At 38.3% G+C, this 27,180-nt stretch overlaps 1 protein-coding gene across 1 annotated transcript in view; it reads right to left on the minus strand.

The window, feature by feature from the left end:
• Positions 1-27,180, minus strand: part of MYO3B (myosin IIIB) — a 332,356-nt gene that overhangs the window by 298,167 nt on the left and 7,009 nt on the right. The window contains exons 2-5 of the mRNA XM_008070949.2: positions 11,496-11,679; positions 10,656-10,790; positions 1,903-2,007; positions 1,561-1,660 (exon numbers count right to left, since the gene is read on the minus strand). Of these exons, the coding sequence (XP_008069140.2) occupies positions 1,561-1,660; positions 1,903-2,007; positions 10,656-10,790; positions 11,496-11,679 (524 nt within the window). The remainder of the gene's footprint in view (positions 1-1,560; positions 1,661-1,902; positions 2,008-10,655; positions 10,791-11,495; positions 11,680-27,180) is intronic.

The raw sequence follows: 27,180 nt of genomic DNA on the forward strand, positions 1-27,180 counted from the left end.
TATATATATGTATATATATATACACACACCAAGCACAAGTCTAACATGTCTAACATACCCCTTAAGAGAATGACAAGAATTGCCACTAATGTTGGTGATGACAAGAAACTAAAAACTCAATACTGTGCATTCATTAGCAAAGGGCATACCTTTGAGAACATCAGGTATAGATTTGCCAAGGATCCATGGGGTTTTTTTGTTTTGTTTTGTTTTGTTGGGGGGGGGCTGTTGTTTTAGCTGCTTGCATTCTCCTTATTAGAAAGACAAAGAGGTCTTTAAACTCTATGGCCCATGGATAATATCCCATTTTACTGTCTTCCACTATAATTTTAGTAAAAATAACTGTACCACTCTCTTTTAATTTCCAGAAATTTCTCTTGCAGCAACTGGAAGTTCAGAAACCTTCTAGTGGAAAAATTAAAAACATTTACCCTCATGCCAAATTGCAAAGCTAGTGAATGGATAAATCAGTATCAATTCCCATCCCATCCTTATCCTTCTAGTCTGTTTCCCTCACAACATACTATTGCCCCCAGGATTATGCGGAAAACACACCTCTAATGTTACACACACAGCATATTATCAGAGTTATATCCTTCTTTATACAGAAAGAGGAACATAAAACTCTAACAAAGTGCTCCTCCTGCTATTTTACTTTGCTTATGCTTTAGTAAATAGACCAATACACTTAAAGCAACTTCATTTAAAGTTTTTCTGAGTAACTGATAAACCGATACATTTTTACACTGAATTCTTTCTTCCCAATACAACAATGAATATTCAAAATCATCAATCTTGTTTTTTCCTATGATGACATTGATAACATTTTTAAAATGTGTCGCTAAATGTTTTCTCATTATTTGTAACAATAACTCTGAAGAACTGTTATTAAACTCATTTAGAGGATTAAACCACTCAATAAACCTAAAAAGGAAGTCAAATGGTTTGTTGTTTTGTGAATATCAACATATGAGGGTTGCAAGGAGATATTTAATAGTTCTCTGGCCTTAGGTGATATTGGCCTGCCTTTCCTCTCACACTTCCAATTCCTGTTAATGTTTCCAGTTCAACCAGCCTCATGTGTAACAGCAATAATCACAATTTAAAGGGATGTTAGCTCCCAGGCCCAAAGGACTATTTTACCTTCTGCTCACTGGGAATAAGTATGCCTAAGGCTAGTGAAAGTCATTTGAAAGACCGAACTGCTTTCTCTTTTCATATGCAAAAGAAGAAATGACAAAATGTAAATTATAGACAATTGCCCTGAGACGTGAAATTCTTACCAGAAAACCAAAAAGTTTTTCCATCAAGTTCTTCCTTTAAAACACTTTTATTTTCTATCTTTAATAAAATTGCTTCCAAAGCTGAAAATAGATTAACAAACAGCATCTCCTAGGGTGATCCATCTGGTAAAACCCCCTGTCTCCAGTCTGTGTTTGACTGGAAAAGTCTCTCAGCCGATGGTGTAGCAGAGAGGCCCTGGTCTTCTGAGACTGCAATAAATTGTCCCCTTTGGCTAAACTGCACACATCAAGAAAACAAACGACAAGCAGTCATTACCAAAGTCAACGAGCTTAACTCCTCCTTCTGTTGTCAGAAGAATGTTATTCCCCTTCACATCACGGTGGATGATTCGGTTGTTGTGCAAATGCTGAAGGCCCTGCGTGGTGTCCCACCACCACCAAACAACAGGAAAGAGAAAGGGTCAATTTACATGCTTATTTTAAAGCAGATACCCTACTTTCTAATACTAATCTAAATCCACATTTTGCTACACCTTCCTGCTGCTACTAATCCTTGCATATCATAGAGCAGTTTCCCCATTGTTAATATGCAGTGAGGACCCAGTGATGGGCAAACTGTCCCCTCTGCTGTCATCCCCAGTTTGATGGATATTCTTACCAAGAGGGCCCCATGCAAGATGTATGAGATCATTGCTTCATCCAACTGCTGGCCACATCTGAGTAGACCCTTGACAAGCTCGGTGACTGAGCCCGCATTACACAGCTGCAAGAAGAGGTGCCGGACACAGAGAGAACAGGAAGTCACATACAAAAAGAAAAATTTTTAAATTAAGAAGAAAAGTCCACTAATTATTGATTAAAAGTAGTAAAGTAAATTTGCAGATCACAAAACTCCAGCTTAGAATAATTAGACTTCAAATTTCTATTACCCAGTTCAAATCTAGTTATTTGAGTGTGTGTATTCTTTATTTGAGATGATTTATAAGTGAAAGTGTATGTCCAAAAAGCTAACTTTTCAATTGCCAAGTGAAATGTAAAAGCACAAGTTATTATTTAGAAATTTGAAGGAAAAAGCCTATAAGTAATCATGGTGATTTACCGGATATTTTTCACTTTACGTAAATACTGTTTTTTTTTTCCAAATGTGCATTTTGGGGATAAGAAAAGATCAGAAGAGGCAAGATGGATGCTCTTGAGACCCGAGAGTAAATAAGCTTCAGTGATTTCAAAGTTTTCTGCTTCCAGTATGAGTACTGCAGACATCAGAAGCACATCCAGCAGTTCTTTCTAGAGCTGCCATTGCAGGTGAAGTTTATGGAGTAAGTTATACCATATGTGCATTTAACCTTTTCAAGTTCAACTTTAGGCTCTCAGTAACTTTATGCTCTTTTCTCTTTTTTTCTGTAATTAAAAACACTATAAGATTATGTTTTGCATATTTGCTCTTTGTTATTTATTGAAGTTGAGTATGTAAAGCAGGTATACATACTATAGTTTCTCAGCAAGTTAGGACTTTCCAAGGAGGACTTTACAGAAGTCAATGTGCGGTTTGGGTTTGCTATAAGCTATCTTAAATCAAGGGATCTTAACTGTTTTGAGCAAACGTAAATATCCTGAAATTGTAGACAGCATGCTGTATATGCATCTTGCATTCTTCGGGGGGAAAAATTCAGAGCTTTCCTCAGATTCTAAGAGATTCTAAGAGATTCAGATTCCTTAACCTTATAAAGGTAAAATCCCTACTTTAGACATAAGTTTCCTCTTGGCACTTTGTTTGCAATTAGGGAAAGAGTTAACTAGTAAGCAGCGGGTGGTCCCCTGGGCTGAAGTTACTTGAGCCAACTGGCTTTTCTTAAGCAAGAAGACCCGAGGGAGCACAGATTAACAGCTTTCCTAAGAGAAGATAACTTTTATCAAGATAATAATACATTACAATCTATTCGACTCTAATTATAAACATTCTCCAACATTATAATAAAGGGTAAGCAGATGTTTTGACTTGATACGTGGATCATTCCCCAATATATACTTGGCAGGTACCTTGCACACGTATTAACAATCAAGATAACCTGGAACTAAATCTGTCCATGTTTTTACCATTTAAATGGTTTATATATGATAGTGTGTGACTAAAAATTTAACGTAGAATTAGGAAATCTTTAAAACTATCACAAAATTACAGGATTGACTTGGAAGGGATCCTAAAAGCAGTGAGATGTGCTGACAGCTATGATGATTCCATGAGTTTGGGACTACATTAAGTAATCTTAAAATCTACTGTCTGCCAATTTCAGGTTTAACTTGCAACTCAACACCCATGGCTCTGATGGCCCTAATGTTGAAAGCCAGCATAATGCCTTCTAAAGGATTTCATATTCTTTTGATTCTAATTATTTCTTACATGACCTTGAAAGGACAAATAACATACAGCATTCAATGTAATACCCTCTTGAGTACTGAATGCGTTTTTTGAGCCATAATCATAGAATAGTCTTGACAACTAGGCTTTTGAGAGACATAAACTAATGTCCTCAGAACTCCTAAACTAGATTTTATATATTAAGAAACAAAAATTGTAGAATTGACCAGAGTCCACTGATGACCAGGGGAGAACTCAGAATTTGACATAAGGAAAGTTCTCCTCCCACAAGGAAAAGAGAAGTCCTTATGGGGCTGAGGGCATGGAGCTTGGAGAGACTGAGAGGACAAGATTAGAAAAAGATGTTCCCTCTGGGGGGGGCTGGGGAGGGGCATCAACATAAGGGAGTAATGATAACGGAAACTTCAGTTTCTTATGACCCTCTCCCCATTTGGAAACCTAAGAGCACACCTCATGACAATAAGAGGTATCCATGTCAAGTGAAATGGCAGTATGACTGGGTGAGACAAATCATTCCTGAGATTACAATAAGAGCTCCCTACCACCTGTTCACAACTTGTAAGAGATTCAGAACTGTATGCTCCATTCGGGAACAGGGATAAGGTTCGAATTTAAAATAAGACAAAGAGAAGTGAGGATCTCATGATAGGAAAAAGTGTTGGGGACAGGTTCACCAAAGAAACCAAAAGCAGGTAGTACAATTTTATCATCACAAGGACTTGGTGGCCGCCATATAGTTGAGAGGCCTCTGCCCTCTCTGCCATGGCTTTATGTTAGCATCTTCTTGTACCCAGATCCAGATGCCATCCAGGAGAAGGGAGGGAGAGAGAGAAGATGCCTAACAAACTGAGTACACACCCAAATGACTGAGTTTTGAACTGGACTGTGAAAATGGGATATAAATGCTAGAACTTGCCCTTCCCAAAGAATGTACTTATTTGGACTTGAGTTTTAAAAGATGGGTTAGAATCAGTCCTCCTCTAGTCAGGCTGGGGGCTCAAAAAGAAAGTTGAGTTCAGTTATTGAAAAGAAAGCTGTTTTTTGGTTCTCAATCATTTATGACTGTTCAGTTGGTTACCTATTACTCAATCATGAATACGACACAATCTCTAGCCTCAAAGAGCTCACTGCCCAGTAATGGACACATGAGCAGCTACAGAATGGGATGTGGAAGCAAGGCTGTGCTAAGGGAGTGTGGTAGCACCGAAGGGAAAAGTGTGAGCTCTGCTGAGGGAAGGCAAAGAGGAGATAGTCTAGGAAATCTTCCCAGAGGATATAACACGTATTATAATGAGTCTGAAGGACAAATGGGTTTGGGGCAGGTGAACAAGAAGAGGAAAGGCATCCTGAGAAAAGGAACAGTGGAGATATCAGGTGCAAAGAAAGGAAGCATGAAAGAATGAATATGAGTGAATGGGTGTGTGTGTGTGTGTGTGTTTTGTGTGTGTGTGTGTGCTTGTGTAAACACTCTGCAACTGTTAGGACAAAGGGCACCAGGATCCTAGGGCAGGGAGATGGGGAAGGAAGGTGTGGGACAGGAGTAACAGGTGTGCCCTGCTAAGGAGTATGAGCTTTATTATTCTACATTATGTATATCGTAATACCATGGCATATTATTGGATAAGAAAAGGGAGCTACTGACAGACATTAGGTAGGTGGTCTCGATATTCAGATTTGCATTCTAGAAAAACAACTTGCACAGCACATTGGAGGACTGGCAGAAGAAGACACCACTAGGAGCTGGAGCATTCTTTATGAGCTGTTGAGGTCACTGGGGGAGGCAGGGTCAAAAAGTCATGAGGATGAAAAAGAAGGGACAGATTTGGGAGACTTTTATGAGATAGAATTGACAGGAATTTCTGACCAACTGGATGTAAAAGGTGAAAATGTGAGAATTAGAAAAATATAAGCCAAGTTCCTTGCTCCTCTAAAGCAAAAGTAATAATAGGAATGCAAAAAAGTAGCACCTTCAGCAGGACCACTCCCCAGCCTGGCTCACATCTCTGGGAGGCACATGCTTTCTTGAATTGCAAGTATGCTATTAAAATTCTACTGAGAGAAATTTTAAATTAAATGCTGGGTGATGATCCAAGCGAATGCAACCCTGGAATTTTCCCCTGACACCTCATTTTGGTCTCTCTCTCCCTGCCCTACTTTAAGTGTGGCCATTTTTGCAACAAGGGCCTCTTCAGCAATATTTTATGTAGGTAGCCAACTTACAAACTTTCTTTGTAACTCTAGAGCCTAGGAAGGGATTAAGAGCAGCTATTTGTCAGCAGGATCAAAACTCAGTTGTGGACTTAAAAACAACAAAGGAATCTTACTCAGTTGGTGCCTTTTGTTCACTAAATGTCAGAGTTTAAGAGCTGTCTGACTTCCCAGAATTCACAGAAACATATAATTAAACTGCTCAGGGCACCTTTAAAGGAAGCTGTCCTGTGAAGCTGATAAGCCCACCAGTAAGGTTTTAAAGGGCAGCCCATGGGCTATAGCAAAAGGTCTTTGGGCACTTGAATACAAAAAAAAGAAAGGAAGTGCACGCTAACAACTGTCTAACCAGAGTAAGTGTTCAATGAAATGCAATGAACATTTTAAAAGCATGATAAGAAATTATATTTAAACACATCAAATAAAACAATCCCCCTGGAGTTGTAAGAGGGCAACCAAGCCTCCTACCCTAGACCCAAGGGTTGGCACATCAGCCCTTTATTCCCACCCACTCTGCCACCCACCAGATTCAAACACAGAGGTGTGTCGCCATCCTTGCAGTTCCTCCCCACGCCCCCAGCATTCAGAAAATATGGCAGCTGAATGCATCTAGAATTGAATGAGCATTTTGCCCCAAACCAAGAAAAATAGAAAAATCATTTACATTCCACATCTATTTTCTAAAACATCGTTGAATATTGATTCAATCACAGTATGTGCACTTGCTAAGGCAGTCATAATTTCAAGCAATAAAATGTTCCTTGCTCAATAAGCCATCAACTTTCCTCCACATTATTAAAGAATGGCCCATGCAACACAATCACCAAACCTATATTCTTGCCTAGGCTCCAACTTTCAAGTAGATTCTGTACTGACATGTTGATTTGACCTAGTCAGATAACAGAAATAAGAGGATTCTTTTCGGTGCCCTTTTGTTCGGTGCCCTTTTGTTAGGTTCTATAGAGAGGCTAAAGTAAAAGTAATGGATAGTCAAAATTACTAGAAGATCCTTTAGAAAGCATCATACTGGACATAGTTTTCCTCTCATGTTAGGACAGATCATGTTTATTTTACTGTCAGGTAAGGTCCCTGCTTGCCACTAAATGAATGAAAACTATGCAACTTGAAACCCTAGAGTTTCAGTTAGAGTCGAGAGAGGCTCATACTATGAAAAGTAGATTGACCCTGAGATTCCCACTTCCCATCTCCGTCTCTCTCCAGGGCACGTACTTATTGAGTAGAGTTGTGGGTGGGCAACTTTTTAACTCTTTCTGTCCTGCTGAACACGCACAGCACATGCATGTAGGATACAACTTCATCACATTTCAAAATTCTTCTCTTCTTCTCCAGCCCCAAGTATTCTGTGCCTTCATCCTGACTCCCAGCATTCCATTGTCTCTTATTCTAGGACTGGCCAGAACTCACTGCCTGAGTCAGTAAAGCTTCAGTGCTTTCTAACAATCTTTGGCCAATCAAAAGCTGTCAGTCCTATGTTCCAGATCATCAGAGTCTGGTTAAGACCCTGATAAACTTAATTCATGCCACAATATTAATGGGTGAAATGGTTTGATGTGTAACTTCCAATGATATTCAGGCCCAGATTAGACTTTCTAGGGCAATAAAAGCAAAAGCTCGACAAAATTATCTCTTTCTCTCTCATGTTTATTTTATTTTATTTTTGCTTTGGCTCTACATGTTAGATAGTAAACTTATACCTAGATCTCTTGTGGGGAGAGAAAGACTAATTACTTTACCTGGTTTGAAAACAAACTTCTTTTTATTTTTAATTTCACAGTCTCATTTGCTAGCTCTCTAAATCATTTCTTTTAAGTAGAACAATTGATTCATGATGAAATTAATTGTTTCTACCCAACAGTTTTACATTAAAAGGAAAATGAAAAAATAGTGTATGCCTTAGCACACATTAGGCACTTTCTCTGAGTTTTGTGCTTTTCTTGAAGGTATAATTTCTTATGCATATTTCATTTAGATGAGAGACAATGCAGCTTATAGATTTTTAAAAATTTAATAATAACTTGAAATGTATTCACAAATTTTCTAAAACATTATTATTCTCTCCATATCTTTCTAATATAGTAGGTGTCTATCATGAAAGAGAGCTTTTTTTTGCTTTTGACTAACAATTAGCAATGAATTTCAAAAATGACACTTTTATTTGCTTTTGTTTTCAGAGTTGTAGTGATTTAAGGGGATTATTAATAACATTTTTCTATTGTCTAGAATTATTCTGTGGAACAGCTTCTCACTGGCCCTTCCATTCAGTTAGGCAAGTAAAAAACAAAGGCAACATAAATTTAATCTCAATATACAGGATGAGGAGAACAATATTAAACAGATCACAATTTTATTGTGTGAGTCTCCTAAAGCAAGCCTTAGAAAGCTGCAGAGGGAGCAAATAGAGTGCTGTGTGGACTGTCATCATTATCCAGCTCTGTGTGTGTGTGTGTGTGTGTGTGTGTGTGTGTGTGTGTGTGTGTGTGTGTGTGTCGTCAGGAAGTGTTGCAATCTCAGGTAGAGACCCCACATCCATGTTTCTGTGACCTCACAAAGCAGCATGGCATGTGAGATAGAAAAGTGTTGAAGCATGACTTTCCCTCCAATTCTGCCATGTAACTGGTTATATGAATGCAGGCATAAATATGTCACTCCCCCTCAAGGTCTCTGTCCCTCAACTAAACACCAGGAGACTGAATTGAGAAACTTTTGCCAAATGAGGAGTCCAGGAGTCCCTGTGTTTTTATAAGACTATCAGAGGCAGTGAGCACATGAATATCCAGCAGCCTGGTTTAGTTGACCCATTTGGAAACAGAAAAGACAGGATAAACAGCATCTCATACCACCAACTTTGGCATGAGCCAAAACAATCAGCAAAAGTCACGAGTATCAGCATGTTATATTGCAGAGGTATGAATAATTCAGTATCTCAGGGCAGCCTCATTATTGTTCATGTTCACCTTGAAAAAGAAGAGATAACTGGCAGGAGAGCATCTGTACACAGCTCGGTTCATAGGTCCTTCTCATCTTTAAGGTCATGAGCTCCCTTCCTGGCTGCCTAGGCCATAACCTGAGGTGCTATGCCCAAGGATCATTCAACATCAGGAAAAGCATTCCTCACCAGATGTCTCAGGTATAAGCAGCCCACCTGCCTGCATGGTCACACAGAGGGAAAGTCTATTTTTAGATCCCAAAAAAATTTCTGGAAGTTCCAGTTCTCTATGTCTGAAATTAGAGCCATTTTGAGCAAGGAGGGGAAAATGAGAAGAAACTAAGATTTGTGGTCCCTGTACTTCCATCACTAAGTTAAAATGAGGTTTAAGTCAGAGATCTTACAGAGCTGAAGACAAACTAATCAGAGACCCCAGGAACAATACTTCGTCATTTCCAAACATAGCAGCATTGTTAAAGAGCTTCACTGGCAGAATAAAACCCTAATATTCCTGGGGGTTAATAAAACCCAAAAGATAATAAAATTAGAATGTGTTATATGACTTAGCCAACTAAAGGGACAAAAATGAAAATCCCTTACATCTTTGTATTCTGAGGAAGGCAACTAATATGACAGAAATATTCAAACTAGTTTCATATGATCCCTTATGAATATAGCAAATGAATTCCCCATACACGATTGCCATGGCAACCAGTACCTACTGTCCCATGCTCAGGCCCTCCCAGAGCCAGAGCATTTGGACAACAGGCAGCAGACAGTGAAGGGAGGACTGGCCTCTCCTCTGGTGCTTTCTCTTAAGGCTTCCACTTGTGTCCACATGCTCCTGGAGCACCAATGGGAACTCAGGCATGGAGGCATGAGCTGGTTCACAGGAGCAGAGTCCAGAACAAACCAGGGTAGGCCTAGTGGGAATGCAGTAATAGACCTATCAGAATATACTAACTCATAAAGTGTCATTATTGTCCTTGTCATTTTAGTCCCATGGAGAAAGGTACTTACGGAAAATTGACTCTTTTTACAACCAGATGTGCACATTCATTTTCATTAATAAGGTAGAAAATATGCAAGACTATAGTGGATACTAGGATGTTCCTTTCAGATTCCCTCCTCAGAGTGGATGCTATTAGGAATATTGACTTTTCCCTGCTCCCAGCTCCCAGCTACACCCCTTGCTAGAAACTGTCTTCCACTCCAGGGAACTGCCTCATCCAAGATCATGCTCCCTCCCAAGGGTGACATGCAGCTAATGATTGCCAGTGTGGAGATACAATTCAGGACAACTCTTTAAAAATTTTCCCATCTCTCCATCTCCCAGCTCTGTTGCAACCACATTGCTGTTCAGTGTCTCCCTTGCCCAATTCTGCCTTCCTAGCTTTGTTCCAGATCTATCTCTGATAGGAACTCTCCAATAAACTTTAAATACACAATTCTCAGAGTCAGTTTTCAGGAAACCCAATCTAAAATCAAGAGTAATGAGCATGAATGAACAAATCCAAACTTGGCAAGCCAAATAAAACTTGGGTTACCAATGTTTGAAAATAAGTTGCAATCAATTGAAATATGCTTACCATGAAATGTTCCCAGTATAGGGAAACAAATAAATTTTTAAAATTGTATTCCTATGTTCCCTCTATACTAGAAGAAAATATTATTAAACCTCTGAAGCAGAGAATATTTTCAGCACATGGCCTACCTGTAAGAACTGCAGAGGAGAATTCCACATCTGATGAGGTAGCTGTGATATGCAAGAGAGACCTACTCCTCAAATATGTACTTTAAAACACTTAGGCAACAAAGCATCTGCTTGCCCCAGCACTCTGTTCAAATCACTGGTTACCCAATGGGAGCCTCTTACCTCTAGGACCAGCCACAGCTGTCCTCCCACACAGTGATCCGCTTTGTAAAACATCCCATAAAACTTTACAACGTTGGGATGATTAGGAAGGAACTGCAAAATGTTGTATTCTGCCTCGATTTCTTCATCCATATCCTAAACAGCGTAGAAAAATGTATGCTGGATTAAGTCTAATGTGTAAGAAAGGATACAGCTATGACATTTTCAGTAATCACTTAATAAAAAAACACTTAAATGATGTATTTTCAATGTCATCATTGCCATATATTCAAAATACCTAACAAAGAACATCCAGATCTCAATTTAAATTCTCTAATGACTATACCATTAAAGTTTCTTTAAGATACTCTTTTTAATTTAGTAATGCATCACAAATGTCTTTTTTTATTGAAAAAAGTCTGAATTTTCAAAGCAATTAAAAAGAAGTCGTTCAAAAGGGACCCAAACAGGATAGGACACATAAAACCTCACTGTGCAAACTATTGAGCATAACCTCAGTGCTCAGAAATAAGAGGTCAGCCTGAGATGATCAAATATCACAAGTCTGGGTCACTTTGTAATTTACAGAGAGACCAGGTCGTGAAATATATCACTCTTTCCAAGAGAATAACTTTTGGAGAGCCCCGGGGTCCCAAACCAAGACAACAGTAAAATGGACAAGAAACAAAAGTCATGGAAAATTTTAACTCCCAGTGAAGTTTTTTCATTCAGAGAAGATGATAAATCATGATCTATTTTGAGGTTTCATTTTTTTAAAAATCCCTAAAATAAGGGAAAGAAGTTGAAAACTCAATGCACATGAAACATTCATTGTGGTTACAATTTATTACCATTACTTACACTGATTGGATCCAGAATTTTCACTGCGGCCAAGCTCCCATCTCTCTTGTTAGTTACTTTGTAGACCTTGCCATAGGTGCCTTTACCAATGGTCTCGATAATTTCCCAGGTGTCTGTGGGATCCGGAAGTGATTCAAGTCCAAGCATCATAGAGTTGTAGTGAAATAATCCATACAGATGTTTCCTGGAGGGGAGAAAATTTTATTATGTGCAACAGATCATTGGATTAGAGTCAATAGGCTTTCAAAACAAAGTGTTTTGATTTCCAAACCAGAAACTTTGTGTTACTTTTTCCTTTTCTTTTCCTTATCTATTTTAAGTAGATTTTTAAAAATAAACACACAAAAAAGAAAACTTGAAGCCTCCTTAAGAAATGGCAATGAAAGATGGAGTAGAGGAGTAACACCGCTCTGAGACATCCTAAAAACAAGATTCTAAAAATGGAAATTATATACATACTATAGGAGGGAGTAAAAGGTCAAAAAGGATGTTCTGGTCATGACTGGACAGTTGTTTTGATAGGTTATGAATGGTGACTACTGACAGGGAAGTTGCTGAAACTATGGTCTAAAACCTTTGTACCCAGGTTGGGGTAACCTTGACTAGGATGCCCTGATGACCACTAGAAACTAACCCCAGTCTCTATATAAAAGTCTGGGCCTCTAAGGAGGATTTGGTGCATATATCAAGCATTAGTCAATGCACAACACTCACTGTTGCATAGTCTTGGGGCCTGCAAAGATTAGCCACGCTCAGAGCCCATCCATACAACCAGAGCCTAGTGTGCAAATCACACTTAGAGATTAACCAGGAGCTGCATACTCATGTTGCCTTAGTTAGCAGTACTCTATTTACTAAAGACACAGCTCTGTAAAGTTTAAGTACCAACAGCAAGCTCAGCAGGAAAAGTCACCCAAGACTGATCCCATAAAAAAGCTCCTTCAAGTTCTGTTGCTTTCAGGCTGAATGAGGGATCCCATTTCTGTCTGCTTCTAAACTCCAGAGGAGGGATCACCAGGCTCTAATAGCAAGAGCCACGACATCCAATCCCTACATCATGGCTAGTGTCCACCCAGAGTGAGTCATTTTGCCTCATGCCGGGCATTCCAATTTACCTTCTAATTCTAAATATTTTCTAGACTGCATTCTCTCAAAGCAAAGATTTTTGACCTGGCACAAGAATTTGCTTTTTTTCTGCTACCTGGACTGACAGGAACATTTCAAAAGTACTAAAAACAATTACCAAACAAAAACAAACAACAAAAGAGCCTGCAACCAGCACAGTACCTTGAGAGCCTAAGCAAAGCCCACCCTGGGCTGAAGTACTGATCCCAAAAGTACTGGTCAAACTGCCTTTCATGAGCTGGTTTCAAGATTCTCCATAACTACAACTTTTCTTCCTATCTAGTGTTTTACAAAATCAATCTTTTCCACCATATGTGTTACAATGTTTGCCATATTTGTGCATTACTTGTGCTATTTATTGGCTACTAAATACTTTTAAGTTACTTGCTTTTTGTACATAAATAAATGCTTTTTTTTTTGAGTAGGAGTCTCACTCTGTCACCCAGGCTGGAGTGCAGTGGCACGCTTATGGTCACCGCAGCCTCGACCTGCTGGGTTCAGGGGATTCTGCAGCCTCAGTCTTCCAAGTAGCTGGAATCATGTGCACTACCATACTTGATTAATATTTTTTTGATTTGTTGTAGAGATGAGGTCTTGCCAAGTTGCCCAGACTGGTCTCGAAATCCTGAACTCAGGCAATCCTCTCACCTCCACCTTTCAAAATGCTAGGATTACAGTTGTGAGCCACCACGCCCAGCAATAAATAAATGTCTTTTAAAGGCACCTTATAGTACTACTCTAAATGAAAAACCAGTATCATTTGCCATATATCAAAATTAGCTGCAAAAAGATGATTACACTAAAAGCAATGGAGAATTATTCAAGTCCATCCAGATACTGTTGCCCCGAGCTCTAGCCCAAGACTGCTCTTTTTCTTTAAAAGAGAGATCATCTAGTAATGGAGAATTAAAGACTGGCACAAACTTTTCCTTCTATGTCACCAGAAGACCTGAAAGAGAATTAATTGGTAAAAGACCAACTTCGTCATAGTATGATTCGGTGTTCTTTACTGTGAGATCTTCAAAATCTCTTGACACCTGGGAATATTGTACTAGGCTTGGCTTCTGCATTAACAAAAAGTAGGCCCAGCTGGGAATGTAGGTCAAGGCCAGACAGGCAGGAGAGGATGCTGAGATGAGATTCCATCAGCCTAAATGTCATTACCTTCCACTTACCAGTCTGGTCCTGTTCCCCCTCAGCAGGGCCACTTGCACCAGGTCACAGCAGTGCTCAAGTCAAACTGCCTGCACAATCCTCCCTTTGCCCTGAGTAGCCAGGAGAATTGGGCTACTCATCTCTCTTAACCTCAGTTTCTTCATCTGCATCATAGGTAGCTCTTGCCAATAATGCTATCTACTTCACAGAGCAGCTATTAGGATAAGAAAATGATAACAGAATACCGTAAGCATAGTGAGAGCTCAGGGAGTATCATCAGCCGTCACAACAGCGCGGCACCAACATTTGCCTCAGAACAGGAAAAGCTTAACAAATGTTTTCTGGTTTTTATTTCACTGTTAACCACCAACTGAATGAGAACTAAATGAATTTTGCTTCAATCACTTCTTAGTTTCTGATGAATTCCAATGTGTGCAAATGAAATTTTGTGTGTGCAAATGAAATTAAACTATAGAATGTGGCAGCAGGAGAGGACCGTGGAGGCCATCAAATCAAGTGGTTTTCTAATTATTTTTGGCTACAAAGCTCTGCTATTAAATTCATCTCATTCAGGATGCTGACATATAAGCTAAGAGAAGCAGCACAGTTCTGGCTGAGGTAGGCCGGAACCAAGCACCCGCCCTGTGCCCTCCATGGGAATCTGATAGAGTGACCAACCATCCTTGTTTGCCTATAACTATTTCCGTTTAACACTGAAGGTCTCATATCCTGGGAAACCTCTCAAAACAGGGCAAACCAGGACAATGTGCCACCTTAGCCTTTGGGACCTTCCAAGGATATGCACCTTCTCAGAGCATTATTAGAAAACCACTGATTAGGCACCTTCACTTGCTACCAGCTCACCCCATTAGGGGCTGAATTATGTCCACTCCCCAAATTCCTGTGTTGAAGTTCTAAACCCCAATACATTGGAATGTGGCTATATTTCGAGACAGAGCCTTTTTTTTTTTTTTTTTTTGCAGGATTTATTGAGAGGACAGAAAAGCTCCCACAGTGGGAGGGGACCCAAAGGGGTTTCCCGACAGAGTCTTTTTTTTTCTAATTTTTTTTTTGAGTCGGAGTCTCACTCTGTCACCCAAGTAGGAGTGTGGTGGCACAGTCACAACCTGCTGGACTCAGGAGATCCTTTTTTTTTTTTGAGTTGGAGTCTCACTCCATCTCCCAGACTGGAGTGCAGTGGCCACTCCCGGCCACTGCAGCCTCAACCTGCTGGGCTCCGGCGATCCTTCCGCCTCAGCCTTCCAAGTAGGCGGGACTACAGGCATGCGCCACCACGCCCGGCTGATTTTTTGACTTTTTGTTGAGATGAGGTCTCGCCAAGTTGCCCAGGCGGGTCTTGAACCCGTGGGCTCAGGCAGTTCACTCACCTCAGCCTCCCAAAGCGCTGGGATTACAGACTGAGTCACTGAGCCCAGCCTCAGGAGATCCTTTTGCCTAAGCCTTCCAAGTAGCTGACAGTTGCATGCCACCATGCCAGTTAATTTTTTTTTTTTAATTTATTGTAGAGACAAGGTCTTGCCAAGTTGCCCAGGTTGGTGTCAAACTCCTGTACTCTGGCAATCCTCTCACCCCTCCTCCCAAAGTGCTGGAATTACAGGTATGAACCACCACACCCGACTGAGATAGAGCCTTTAAAGAGGTAATAAAGGTAAAATGAGATCATCAGAGAAGGTCCTAAGCTAATATCACTGGTCCTCATAAGAAAAAGAGATTAGGGCACAGATAGACACAGAGAGAAGACCATATGAAAACACAGTGAGAAGACATCCCTCTACAAGCCAAGGACAGAGGCCTCAAAAGGAAATCCACCCTGCCGACACCTTGATCTTGGACTTTTGGCCTCTACAACTGTGGCAAGATAAATGTCTGTTGTTCAAGCCGCTCAGTCTGTAGTACTTGACTATGGCAGTTCTAGCAAACTAATACACTCCCATTTTATAGATGAAAAAACTAAGCTCAGTTTGGTTACAACCGTTTAGGGTAGTGCAGGAATGGGAATCCGAGCTTCCCTAGGCCCAATCCCATGGCCTTTGTTATATAGGATAGAATGAAGTGAGTTAGCTGGTTAACAATTTTTCATTCTTTCTGACCCACTGCACCAAATATCAAAAAGTTCTGTGGGGAAAAAGAAAAGTTGTGGGGGAAATACCCCATCACATGGAGGCTAAGAACCTCCACAGATCTAGTCAACAGCAATCTCTACTCTTGTCAAAAATGAGAAAAGCTCACAGTCAGCACCAATAGTGGGTGCACAGAAGGTCCCACCACCATGTCCATCATGTACTCTCTGGGCATTCACAGACAAGGTTAAATAAAGGTCCAACAGAACAGGTACACTACTAACAGGGTTGCCTGTCTTCTGTCTTTAAAATCAATACTTGACTCTATGAACTCAATGACAATTGATTAAATAGTCAGCCCAAACAGTGGCTGCTCATACAGCCTATAAAGGTGGTGACAATCCAGTTCCAGGAGGCAGCTGGAGCACCCTTCTGACAGACAAAAAGTTGCTCCCGACCACTATGTAAAGCTTGGGGACAGCCTGCACTTCTGCCTGTCTGTGTTTGGGGAATGGCGAGCTGAGGCTTCATGAAAATAGCCTGGGTTGACCAAAGAAAGGGCCAGGAGCAGTTTGGAGTGAGATGGATGATACCTGGAAACCACAGAACTTTGCAGAACCCTCAGAAGTCCCTGAAGAGGCACCTGTGCTTCTTACAGTCCTGGAAATGGGACTCCACACATTTGGACATAAATGAAAGAATGATGTCAGGAGGCTAAAAAATTCACAAGCTATATTCATTAAAAGACAAACAGAAGGACTGTGTCTATCTAGGCAGAGGTGGGTGATGGCACTTGTCAATGTGAGGGAGGCTCAGGCAGTTTGCATACCAATTAGAAGTCCTTCTGGCCTGGATGTGTCGTATGTGCAGCTTCTCTGAAATGAAGATTTGATAAACACTCCCTGTTGTTCCATACGGTGGTATTAGGTAAGTCGACACCACAAACATATTCTCATCTAAATGTCTATTCTCTCAGAGCAAGATGCCTCATATTCCTGTGGCATCCAAAGCCATCTGCTACCAGGCACAGTCAAGTTATTATCAAACAAAGAGGAAGTCACCTAGGAGATACTCTTGTTTAGTAAACAAGAGTAACATAGGTATTAAAAGAATAATTTCCTACTTTGCTCACATATCATTGATAGCCAAGTATCTAAGAAATACCCAAACTTCTCATTACTTAGGCTACTATCAAGAAAGATAGACAATTATTTAGTAGAAGACTTTATCCTTGTGGTGCCACAGTACCTTGGAAGTTAAGAAAAATTGTCTTTTTCTTCTTCTTTTTTTAAAATTTTTTTAAGAGGACAAACTCCTGAAGGGCAGAGGCTGTATCACTTTACCGTGGTTGAGAAAGCAGGCTCTCAATAGTCTTTCTATTGACAAGAACAAATGCAGGGAACATGACCTCTGTTTATGATTAACAGCAAAGGGACTGGTCTTGCATCACCAGAGAACAGCTGAGCTCCAGATCCCTGTGACCACAAGAAAGTGGTGACTTGTTTGTGTTTAGACATCCGTGCTGTGTTGAGTAGTTTCACATATGGCTGTAAACTAATAACCCAGACATTGCTTTATCTTATCAGAATTGAATGTCTATGGACTTCCATTGGAGTTTTGGTTTCAATGATCAGGAGAGGGCATTTTTTAAAAATAAAATAAGCCATGAAATATTCTATGGTTAGGTTTTGTCAAATATTACAGCATGGAGATTTTAACTCTGGAGATTTCCAGCATCACAAAAACAAAAAAACAGAAAAGTCAGACATTATGCTTTCTGATGGAAGAACATCCCATTACCTAAGAAAGAGTGTTGTAAAAAAAAAAAAAAAAAATTAACCTGAATCTGATTAAGCTTCTAGAGAATGAATTTACAGGAATAATAAAGACAGAGCAACATATTAAACAACACCATGGAGGTACAATAACAAAATCTCCAAGACCAACAAAGCAATTTCTTCAACAAATAAAAATAAATAAATTGAAAAGGGTAATCTTGGCATTAAAAGAAGAATAAAATATATATTGAATGTGAAGCAAAGTATGGCTTTACACAAACAAGCTAAAAAATTACAACATTTATGAGGTTATTAAAACACTGACTAGTTTGATTATATTAAGGAAACTGTTAATTATGTTTTAGTTGTTGTCACTGTATTTGTGGTTATACTTTTTAAAGGCTCCTTACCTTTTAGCAAGACACATTGAAATACTTATGGTAAAATATGTCTGGACTAACACAGGAGAGGAGAAAATAATAAGGGATATAAGTGAAACAAATTGATCATGGCGGGATAATTATTGAAGTTGGATACATGGGATTGCATGATCATATTGTTTACTTTTGCATGTTTTTCCATTTCCATAATAAAGTTTTTCTAAAATCTAGGTAGTTAATATATGACAATGTATAGTGTGGTATTCTTAGATATGGTAAATCCCATCTTACTGAAGCATTTCTCCACCACCACCCTGAAACTCTTCTAAAATATTTCAAAGTCTATGTGAGTGAGCACTTTCCTTGCGTGGGAAACAGTAAACCACTAACATAAGGCCAACAACAACAACAAAACCCACTCCTATTTCTGGTCTTCTTTTTTACCCTCACATATCACACTCACCTCATGTTAAAGGTTTTGAGTGAAAACTGTCCCTCACATATCACACTCATATTATCAGAAAGTCACCTGCCCAATCCGCCTCTCACCTACTGAGACACAGTCAGTCCCCCACGGTGGCTGATGTCCCAACGCAAACTACTGCTAAATGCAGAACCGTGGTTAGGAAAAACTGCTGAACCGCTGAATGGCACAAGAAAAATCAATAGTCAGAAGAATGCAAGTGACCTCCTTCTGCTCGTCCAACTCCTGTTCTTTCCTCCTGAATGAGGAAAAGAGGAAGAATATCAATGTGCAGAAACTGAGATGAACAAAACCCCTCATCACTACAAATCTCTGTGATCTATTTCATCTTGTCCCTGAAAATAATCGGCCCAAGGCTAAACACAGAGTGACATAAAAGAAGAGAGAAAAATATGCATTAACTAGCTTGTCGGCTTCCCCTCGACAGCCAGGGAAAGGCCTGGAGGAAGAATGAAGGATAGCCCAAGGTGAACCTTGACGTTAGCAATGAAAGGAATCCAAGAAACAGATTTCACATGGTGCCCTTAAAACTGATGTGTTGAGTGAAGAAGGAAAAAAACTGATCCGGAGGAGAAAGGTGCTCCTGATAAATGTCCTGATCATTCACTTGTGTCTTTTCAGAGGCCCTAGGAGCTCTCTCACATTGGGTCAAAAGTAATAGATAAGCTCTATTCTTCAAGGATTACAGTGAGTACTAAACATACTCATTTTGATGTGTGGCTGATTCTCTACGGCTTATTGCTCTTTCTTTGCTCCCTGGCCTATCACTTCTTAGGTTTAATCCAAAAATATACTTGTACCAAGGTGAGTGTAACCCGTCTTCCCTTCTTTCAATCACAGGTCATAAAATAGCCAAAATTATCATAAGAATGTTATTTGTGCATTCAGTAAGTAGTTATTAAATGCCAGTTGTATAAACTACACTAGGTTCTACAAGAAACACAAGGAGGAAGCGGAAATTGAGCCCTGCAATTGAGGTTCTAAATTTGTTTAGAAAATACAGCTTCTGGAGTGAGATGACAAAATGAAGTCAGGTATCTCCTTTCCCTAAAACCAAATGAATGAATAACAGTAACAAATATTTGAAGTTCAGCAAAATACAGCAGCCTTAATCCAACAAAAAAGGGACATAACTTCATTTCATAATTTTTGAAAAGTAGCATTTAGGGAAAGTGAGAGATAGAAGATCCCAGGAATCATTGTTATTCTCAATCTCAGTCTCTCCTCCTCCTCCTCCTCCTCTTCTGTCTCCCTCTCAGAGAAGTGGCAGAGAGGGTGAGTTAGCATCAGGAAAATGAGTCCAGGTTCATTCATGTATACGTTCGATAGAAAATTATTAAGAAACTTGTACAAACATTACAAAGCACTAGGCTCTTAAAAAGAAGTGGAAGACATAATTAGGCTCTATTGTAAAACAAAGAACATTTTCTAAGGCATGCAATAGGAATTGCCTCCTACCAAGTAGAAAGACCCTAGCAAAGCAGATTAAACATTTCAGAGAGAAGAGCAAAGCTGATATCCATCAACCATGACTGTCCCTAATACCCAGAACCCATATATCTGAGAGAAAAATGAACAGCTCTTGAAAAGACAGATATTTCCTGATAAATTACTGAACATCAAGGCAGAGAAGGAATTTTTCAGGTATACAGGACACACACACACACACACACACACACTCACACACCCCAAAACCAAAAGCAAATAAAACAAAAGCTTAGGTTTCTCTTCAAGTAATACTCAAAACTAGAAACATATGTAAATCATGTATACAAAGTTCAGGAGGAAAAAAGTATGAGCAAATATTTTTATATTCAGTCAAATTGTTATTCAAGTATGAAGACAACAGACACTTTCAAACATGCAAGAGCCCAGTGACTCCATGAGCCCTCCCTATAACAAAAATCACTTGAGTCCAAAATCCAGCAAACCAAGAGGTAAATGTGGAGATCTAGTAAAAAGTCTGAGAGAAAGAAGTGAACATATTTATATTTAAAAATAAAGTTAATCACCAGTGGGAAGTATGTTTACAGAAGAGAAATATCATATATTTCAATAACAAAAAAGATTACAAAGCCAAAACCAGTGAGCACAGAGAGAAAAATAACAGTGAAATATCCTCATATTTCTTTACTTTTTAATGATGATAAATCAAGAAATTGAGACTTAAGTATCCTATTTAAAAGTATTAAGTTAACCAAGCAAAATGATATTTAATAAGGAGAATATGTGCTAATTTTCTCAATAGACAATTGATAAATAGAACATAAAACTACTGTAGAAAGTTATCAAAGAAATCTCTAAACTATCTAAAAAGAAGCTATAAATTTTTGACATTTAAGTTCACAAGAAAAGCATACTCACTTGTGTAGACACCCTGGGTACAAACACCAAAGAAAAGATAATCCATGTAGTAAGAGATGAGTGGGGAAAGGAGAAGAGTATTAAAAAGAGAAAATATAAGGTAAATTAAAAAGGAGTGAGCTATCTAGTATATCAATAAATACAGGATTTCTTAATAAGGTTGAAATATAGAAAATACAGGAAAAAAAATCTGTAGCTATTCAAATCTAGAACAAACTATCCAAGAGTTTATGACTCAGAGAGGTTAAAAGTAAAAAAAAAAAAGTCAAAGTAAATCAGGTAAATGGTAACAAAAACAAAAAGAATCATAGCAATAATATCTGAAAAAAAGTAGATTCAAATAAAAAAACTATCAAAGAATATAAATGGTTATTTTACATCCCAACAACAGTAAAGAGCTAGGCACCAAGTACTATTCTACACATGGTTAGAATGACCAGAATTTAAACTAATAAGGAGCTTATAAGTGTCATAAATGCTTCAGCACCAAAAACAAAGTGTTAAAATTCATAAAAGCATAAACTTCTAGAAGAAATAAATGAAACATGATAATGGTAACAAGATTAACCTAGAAGATGTATATAAAAGTACATATCTAACATAAAACTCCTTTTCAAGCACTAGTGGATATTTTAATTTAATTTAATTTAATTTTTATTTAATTTATTAATTTTTTTGAGTTGGAGTCTCACTCCGTCTCCCAGACTGGAGTGCAGTGGCCACTCCTGGCCACCGCAGCCTCGACCTGCTGGGCTCCGGAGATCCTTCCACCTTAGCCTTCCATGTAGCTGGAACTACAGGCGTGTGCTACCACACCTGGCTGACTTTTTGATTTATTGTAGAGATGAGGTCTCGCCAAGTTACCCAGGCGGGTCTCGAACCCGAAGGATCAGGCAATCCACTCACCTCAGCCTCCCAAAGCGTGGGATTACAGGCTGAGCCACCGAGTTCAGCTGATATTTTAATTTTAAAAATACAGAATACATTAGGCCACAAAGTAAAGCCTCAATACATTCCAGGCAAATGGAATTAGAACAATCTTCCCTGACCATATTACAATAACACTAGATATTAACAATAAAAGAAGAAACTTAGGCAAAAAAGTCAAAACTGAAATTATGAAGTATATAAAAATAACAGCATTGAAGATACTACCAAGCAAAAAACTTGGGAGTCTGGACTCAAGATAAAATCTTATAGAACTAAACATTTTACCAAGCAAATGGTAATAAAACAAATTTTAAAAACATTTTATTCAAGAAGATAGATCAACAAAATAAGATAAGGAAAGTATAAGACAAAATGAAATCAGAAATTGATGAATTAGAAAACAGAAAAACAATAGAATACATAATTAAATTAAAGATGGGGTTCTCTGGGGACAAAATAAAACAAATTAATCAAAGGGGAAAAAATACAAATAAAACTAGAAATAAAAATGCAACAGATGCATTTAAAAATTTAAAAATTCTGAGACTACTTTGAAAATATCTAAATAAATAAATTATAAATATAATTTGTTGCAAATAAATCACAAAGTGAATGCCTTCTTAGGTAAATATAAATAGCAAAAATTTTACCCAAAAGAAACAGGAAACTTAAGTAGACATATAATAGTGAAAGAAATTAAGAATTTTTTTCTAAAAAGAGTTAGCCCCCTAAAAGCCACAGCCTCAGTTGGTTTTTAACAATAAATTCTTTCAGACCTTCAAAGAACAGATCATTTCAATTTTATTTATACTTTTCTAGGACATGGAGAAAGAAGAAAAACTCCAAATTACTTAGAGTAAAAACCTGTTTAGAGTACTACAGAAAAATAAAACTACAACCAACCTCACTTAAGAATACTTGTATAAAAATCCTAAATTAAAAATCAACCAATAGAATTTGGTGAAGATAATTCAACATTAGGGAATATATTACCATGAGTTTCCCATTATTATATAAAAGTGCAAAACCCCATGAACAAATGAATATCCAAAATGAATTTTAGAAATTTCAATATCCATTTTAATTTTTTTGACCATTAGAAAACTTAAAATAGATTAATTCCTTTGTAGCATAAAACCTCTCTCAAACAAAAAGTCTACAGCTTACTGAATCCACTTACTTAATAGTAGATTTCTGGAACCCTCACTAATAAAGTAAGAAAACAAAGACAGGGATCTCCTACAATCACTATATTATTTTGCATTGTTTTGGAAGTATTAGCCATTGCAATTAGACAAAAGAACGAATAGGAATAAACACCAAGAAGATGGCAAAAAAGAAAACAGTGAAATGATTAAATCCTGGAATATCAATTTAACAATTAAAAAAACTTTTAAGTTAATTCATTGAGAGGCTGAGTATAAAATTAGCATATAAAAATCAAACAATTTCAAAATGCATTTTTTCTATGCAGAGGATGCCAAAAAAAGTATATGCATTTTAAGAAAGGAAAAAACTGTATTAAAATTGTAATACTCAGTATATACCAATAACAAGTCACACTTGGTAGATGGTGGCACTGGCCAGTTCTACTGTCCCACCTGTCTCATGATAACACTGGCATTCATTTGATTAATGCCATCTTTTGAGCAAATGTGTATACATTTTTTGGCACCCCCGGTACATAAAAAGTAATCAGCCAGAAAATAAATACCATTTTAATGGGAATCAAAAAAGGAGTAAAATACCCAAAGAAAAATCTAACAAGAATAGAGCAGAATGTACACAAAGAAAAATCTTAAAATCAATAGATTAAACAAAAGAAGGCTTAAATAAATGGGAAAACATATACAGTATTCTTGGATAAGAAATTTTACTATGAAGATGTTGATTTTTCCTAGATGTATCTTGAAAGTAAATATACTTTTTCTTTTTCTTTTTCTTTTTTTTAAGAATTTGACAAAATGAGCCAGCTGCAGTGGTTCACGACTGTAATCTCAGCAAGAACTTTGGGAGGCTGAGGCAAGAAAATCACCTAAGCCCAGGGGTTCAAGATCAGTCTAGGCAACATAGCAATACCTGGTCTCTACAAAAAATAAACTAGCAGGGTGTGGTGGTGTGCACCTTTAGTCCCAGCTACTTAGGATGATGAAATGGGAGAATTGCTAGAGCCCAGAAATTCAAGATTACAGTGAGCCATGACCACTGATCATAGTCATATGATCACACCACAGCACTCCAGCTTGGGTGACAGAGTGAGACCTTGTCTATAAAAAAAAAAAAAAGAATTTGCCAAAATTATATTAAAGTTCAACTTGAAAATTAAACATGTAAAATCATGAAAGCTCTGAAAAAGAAGAACTCAAGAACATAATCAGACTAGCTACAGTAATCAAAACATTATGCTATAGGAGTAAATATAAATAGATAGTTTGAAGAAAAACTCAAGGATAGACTCAAATACATAAGGGCTTATGATAAAGATTACATTTCAAATCAATAGGCAAACATAATGAACTAAATAATACTATTTGGTTAACAATGCTGGCTTAACTTGCTGGCTGTTTAGAAAAAAAAATAAAGCCAGATTCCTACCTTATTCCTTTCACCAAAAAGATTGAAGTGGCTCAAAACTTTTTAAAAATAAATAAGTATATTCTAATCTTTGCATAGGAAAGAGATCTTTAAAAGCAGAATGTAAAACCCAAAGGAAAAAAATTAATATATATAATTGCACACAAGTATTAAAAAACTTCTCTATAACCCTCCAAAAATTTTAAATACTAACATTTTTCCAAAAACAAACTAGAAAAAAATATTTGCATCAGGAGCTAATTTTCTTATTTTATCAAGAATATATACAATAAGAAAAGGAACAACCCAAGAAAAAAGGAATTCAAATGTGTAAGAGGCATAGAAAAGATACTAAGTCTCACTCATAATTTTAAAGTGCAGATCAAAACGAGGTAACATTTGCCTCCTACCATACAGACTAGATTTTTTTTTTAAGTTTGATAATACACAGTGTTGAGAAGAATCTGGAAATATAAGCACTTTTAAGACAACATGAGTGACAGTGTACACTGGCACAATCTTTTTGAGGATTTATTAGTCAAAATCTACCAAACACCTATACCCTTTCTCTCCATAATTCTACTATGCATTTACGTTATGCATATAATTTTTTTAAAAAGCACACTTTGACTGATCATTTTAGCAGATCATAAAAGAAAAGTCATTTGATTATGCCAACAGATGCAGAAAAAGCATTTGAAAAAATTCAACATCCATTCAAGATTTAAAAACAAACAAACAAGCAAACAAAAAAACCTCTCAACAGACTAGAAATAAAAGAGAACTTCTTCAATCCAATATGGGTATCTTGGAAAAACCCAGAATTAACATCACACAATAGTGAAGATTGAATTTTCAACTTAATTATTAGTAACAAGGCAAGGATGTCTGCTTCCATCACTTCCATTCAATATTGTGGTAGAGCCAGTACAATAAGGCAAGAAAAAGAAATTCAGGACATTCAGATTAGACCAGGCAGAGTGGCTCATGCCTGTATCCTGCACTTTGGGAGGTTGAGGCAGGAGGATCACTGAGATCAAGAGATCAAGATGAGCCTAGGTAACATAGCAAGACCTCGTCACTATAAAAAAAAAAAATTGTAAAAATCCAGATTAGAAAATAAGTAAATTGGGCAGATAACTGCAGATAACACAATCAACTATTTAAAAATTTACAAAAATGCTGCTAGAACTAATTAGTGAGTTTATAAAATATTATAGGATACAAGGTCAATATTTAAAAATAAAACGTATGTCTATATACTAGAAAAACTTTTTAACCAACACTGCTGAGTCGGGGAAGATGGCAGCCAAGCCAGTAGAACTGTGTAAGTCCCAGTGTGAGTGAGTGAGTGTATGGAAAACTTTGTGTACATGCAGGTGAGTGAGTGGGTATGTGAGTGGCTGACTGAGTGAGGGCTAGGGACCTAGTGGCCAGGGCCTTCCTGGTGCAGTGGCTGGTGCTGCAGCTGCTCAGCTTGGAGTCTAGTGATTCCTGGGATGCAGAAGTCAGGTCCCATTTTTTTTTTCAAATCAACAAAATCCTTCTTAGGAAGAAAATACTGGGAGAGACTGATTAAGTGGGGGCTCGTGAGCAAGTGGCCAGGATCCTCCTGATACAGCAGCTGGTGCTACAGCTTCTTTGTTTGCTCCCTGGTGCTTTCCAGGTTGCAGAAGCCAAGCACCATTTTTTTTTAAAGGACAAACATTTTCCTGTGAAGAAGTGATGGGGAGAGACTACTGGCTCCAGGTTCTGCCACACCACTGCAACAGACGATACTGCCAGCCCCAGGTTTTGCCTCACCACTTCAGCACCACCAGACACAGGCAGCAGGGGTTGCGTAGAGAGACCAGAGGCAGAGTCCCACCAGAGAGGACAAGAGAGGCACCCCACCACCATCTTGAAGGAGGGGCAGGAAGGTGCTCTGACTTGCTCAACTTGAAGCAACAGACTCCATCTTTGTGACTGGCAGATCAATTACTCAGGGGTTGATTGTGACTCAGAGGGAATATCCTGAAAGCACAAACTTCAGAGAGACCTGATGAGTGCTGAGTCCCAGGCACCCCATCTCTTTACCCTGATCCAGCTGCAGATCAAAAGGTATGGTCAGAAAAGGAGGAGGAAGAACTCCAAAGAGATCAGTGATGAGTCCAGGGCTGACACAAACTCCCTTCTCCCTAGCAATCCTCTGAACATCAGACTCACACACCTGGGCCACAAATGAGAGGGAAAAACCCAGATGGAGCCTGGATGTCAGTCACAATAGGAGAACTCCATTCCAGGATAGACCTGACTGGGGCAACCCTGTGAGTACACAATCCCATACCTCCCCACTGGAGGAGATCTCTCTGACCATATGAGAGTGAGAGGGGAGGACTGCAGCCTCACCCATCCTCACTGCCCCTCCTCCTTCCCTGCTCCAGAAGAGTGAAAGAGGTGGAAGCTCTGCAGGAGAGAACAGAAGAGAGGAACAATTACAGAGCCTGCCACAAGAGGGCAGGAGTTTTGTATTTCTCTCTTTCTTATTTTTAATTTTTTTAAATTTTAAAATTTTTTGCCTGTTTGTTAGTTCATCTATTTTTAAATATTTTTCCTTTGTGCATGATTGTGTATGTGAGGGTTTGATCAGAATCTACCCTTTTTTTCTTCTTTTTCTTTTTCTTCTTTTTTTTTTCTGTTTATGTGCTTATGTGAATGACTGAGTGTTCATCATTCAGTTTTTTGTTGGTGGTGGTTGTTTGATTTTGCTCTTTTGTTATTCTTATTATTATTATTTGGTTTAAGGTGTGTGTCAATATATGTGTGAGAGTTCAA

Source organism: Carlito syrichta, unplaced genomic scaffold (genome assembly GCF_000164805.1).
Source record: "Carlito syrichta isolate Samal-C Ts95f unplaced genomic scaffold, Tarsius_syrichta-2.0.1 Scaffold314071, whole genome shotgun sequence".
NCBI lineage: Eukaryota > Metazoa > Chordata > Mammalia > Primates > Tarsiidae > Carlito > Carlito syrichta.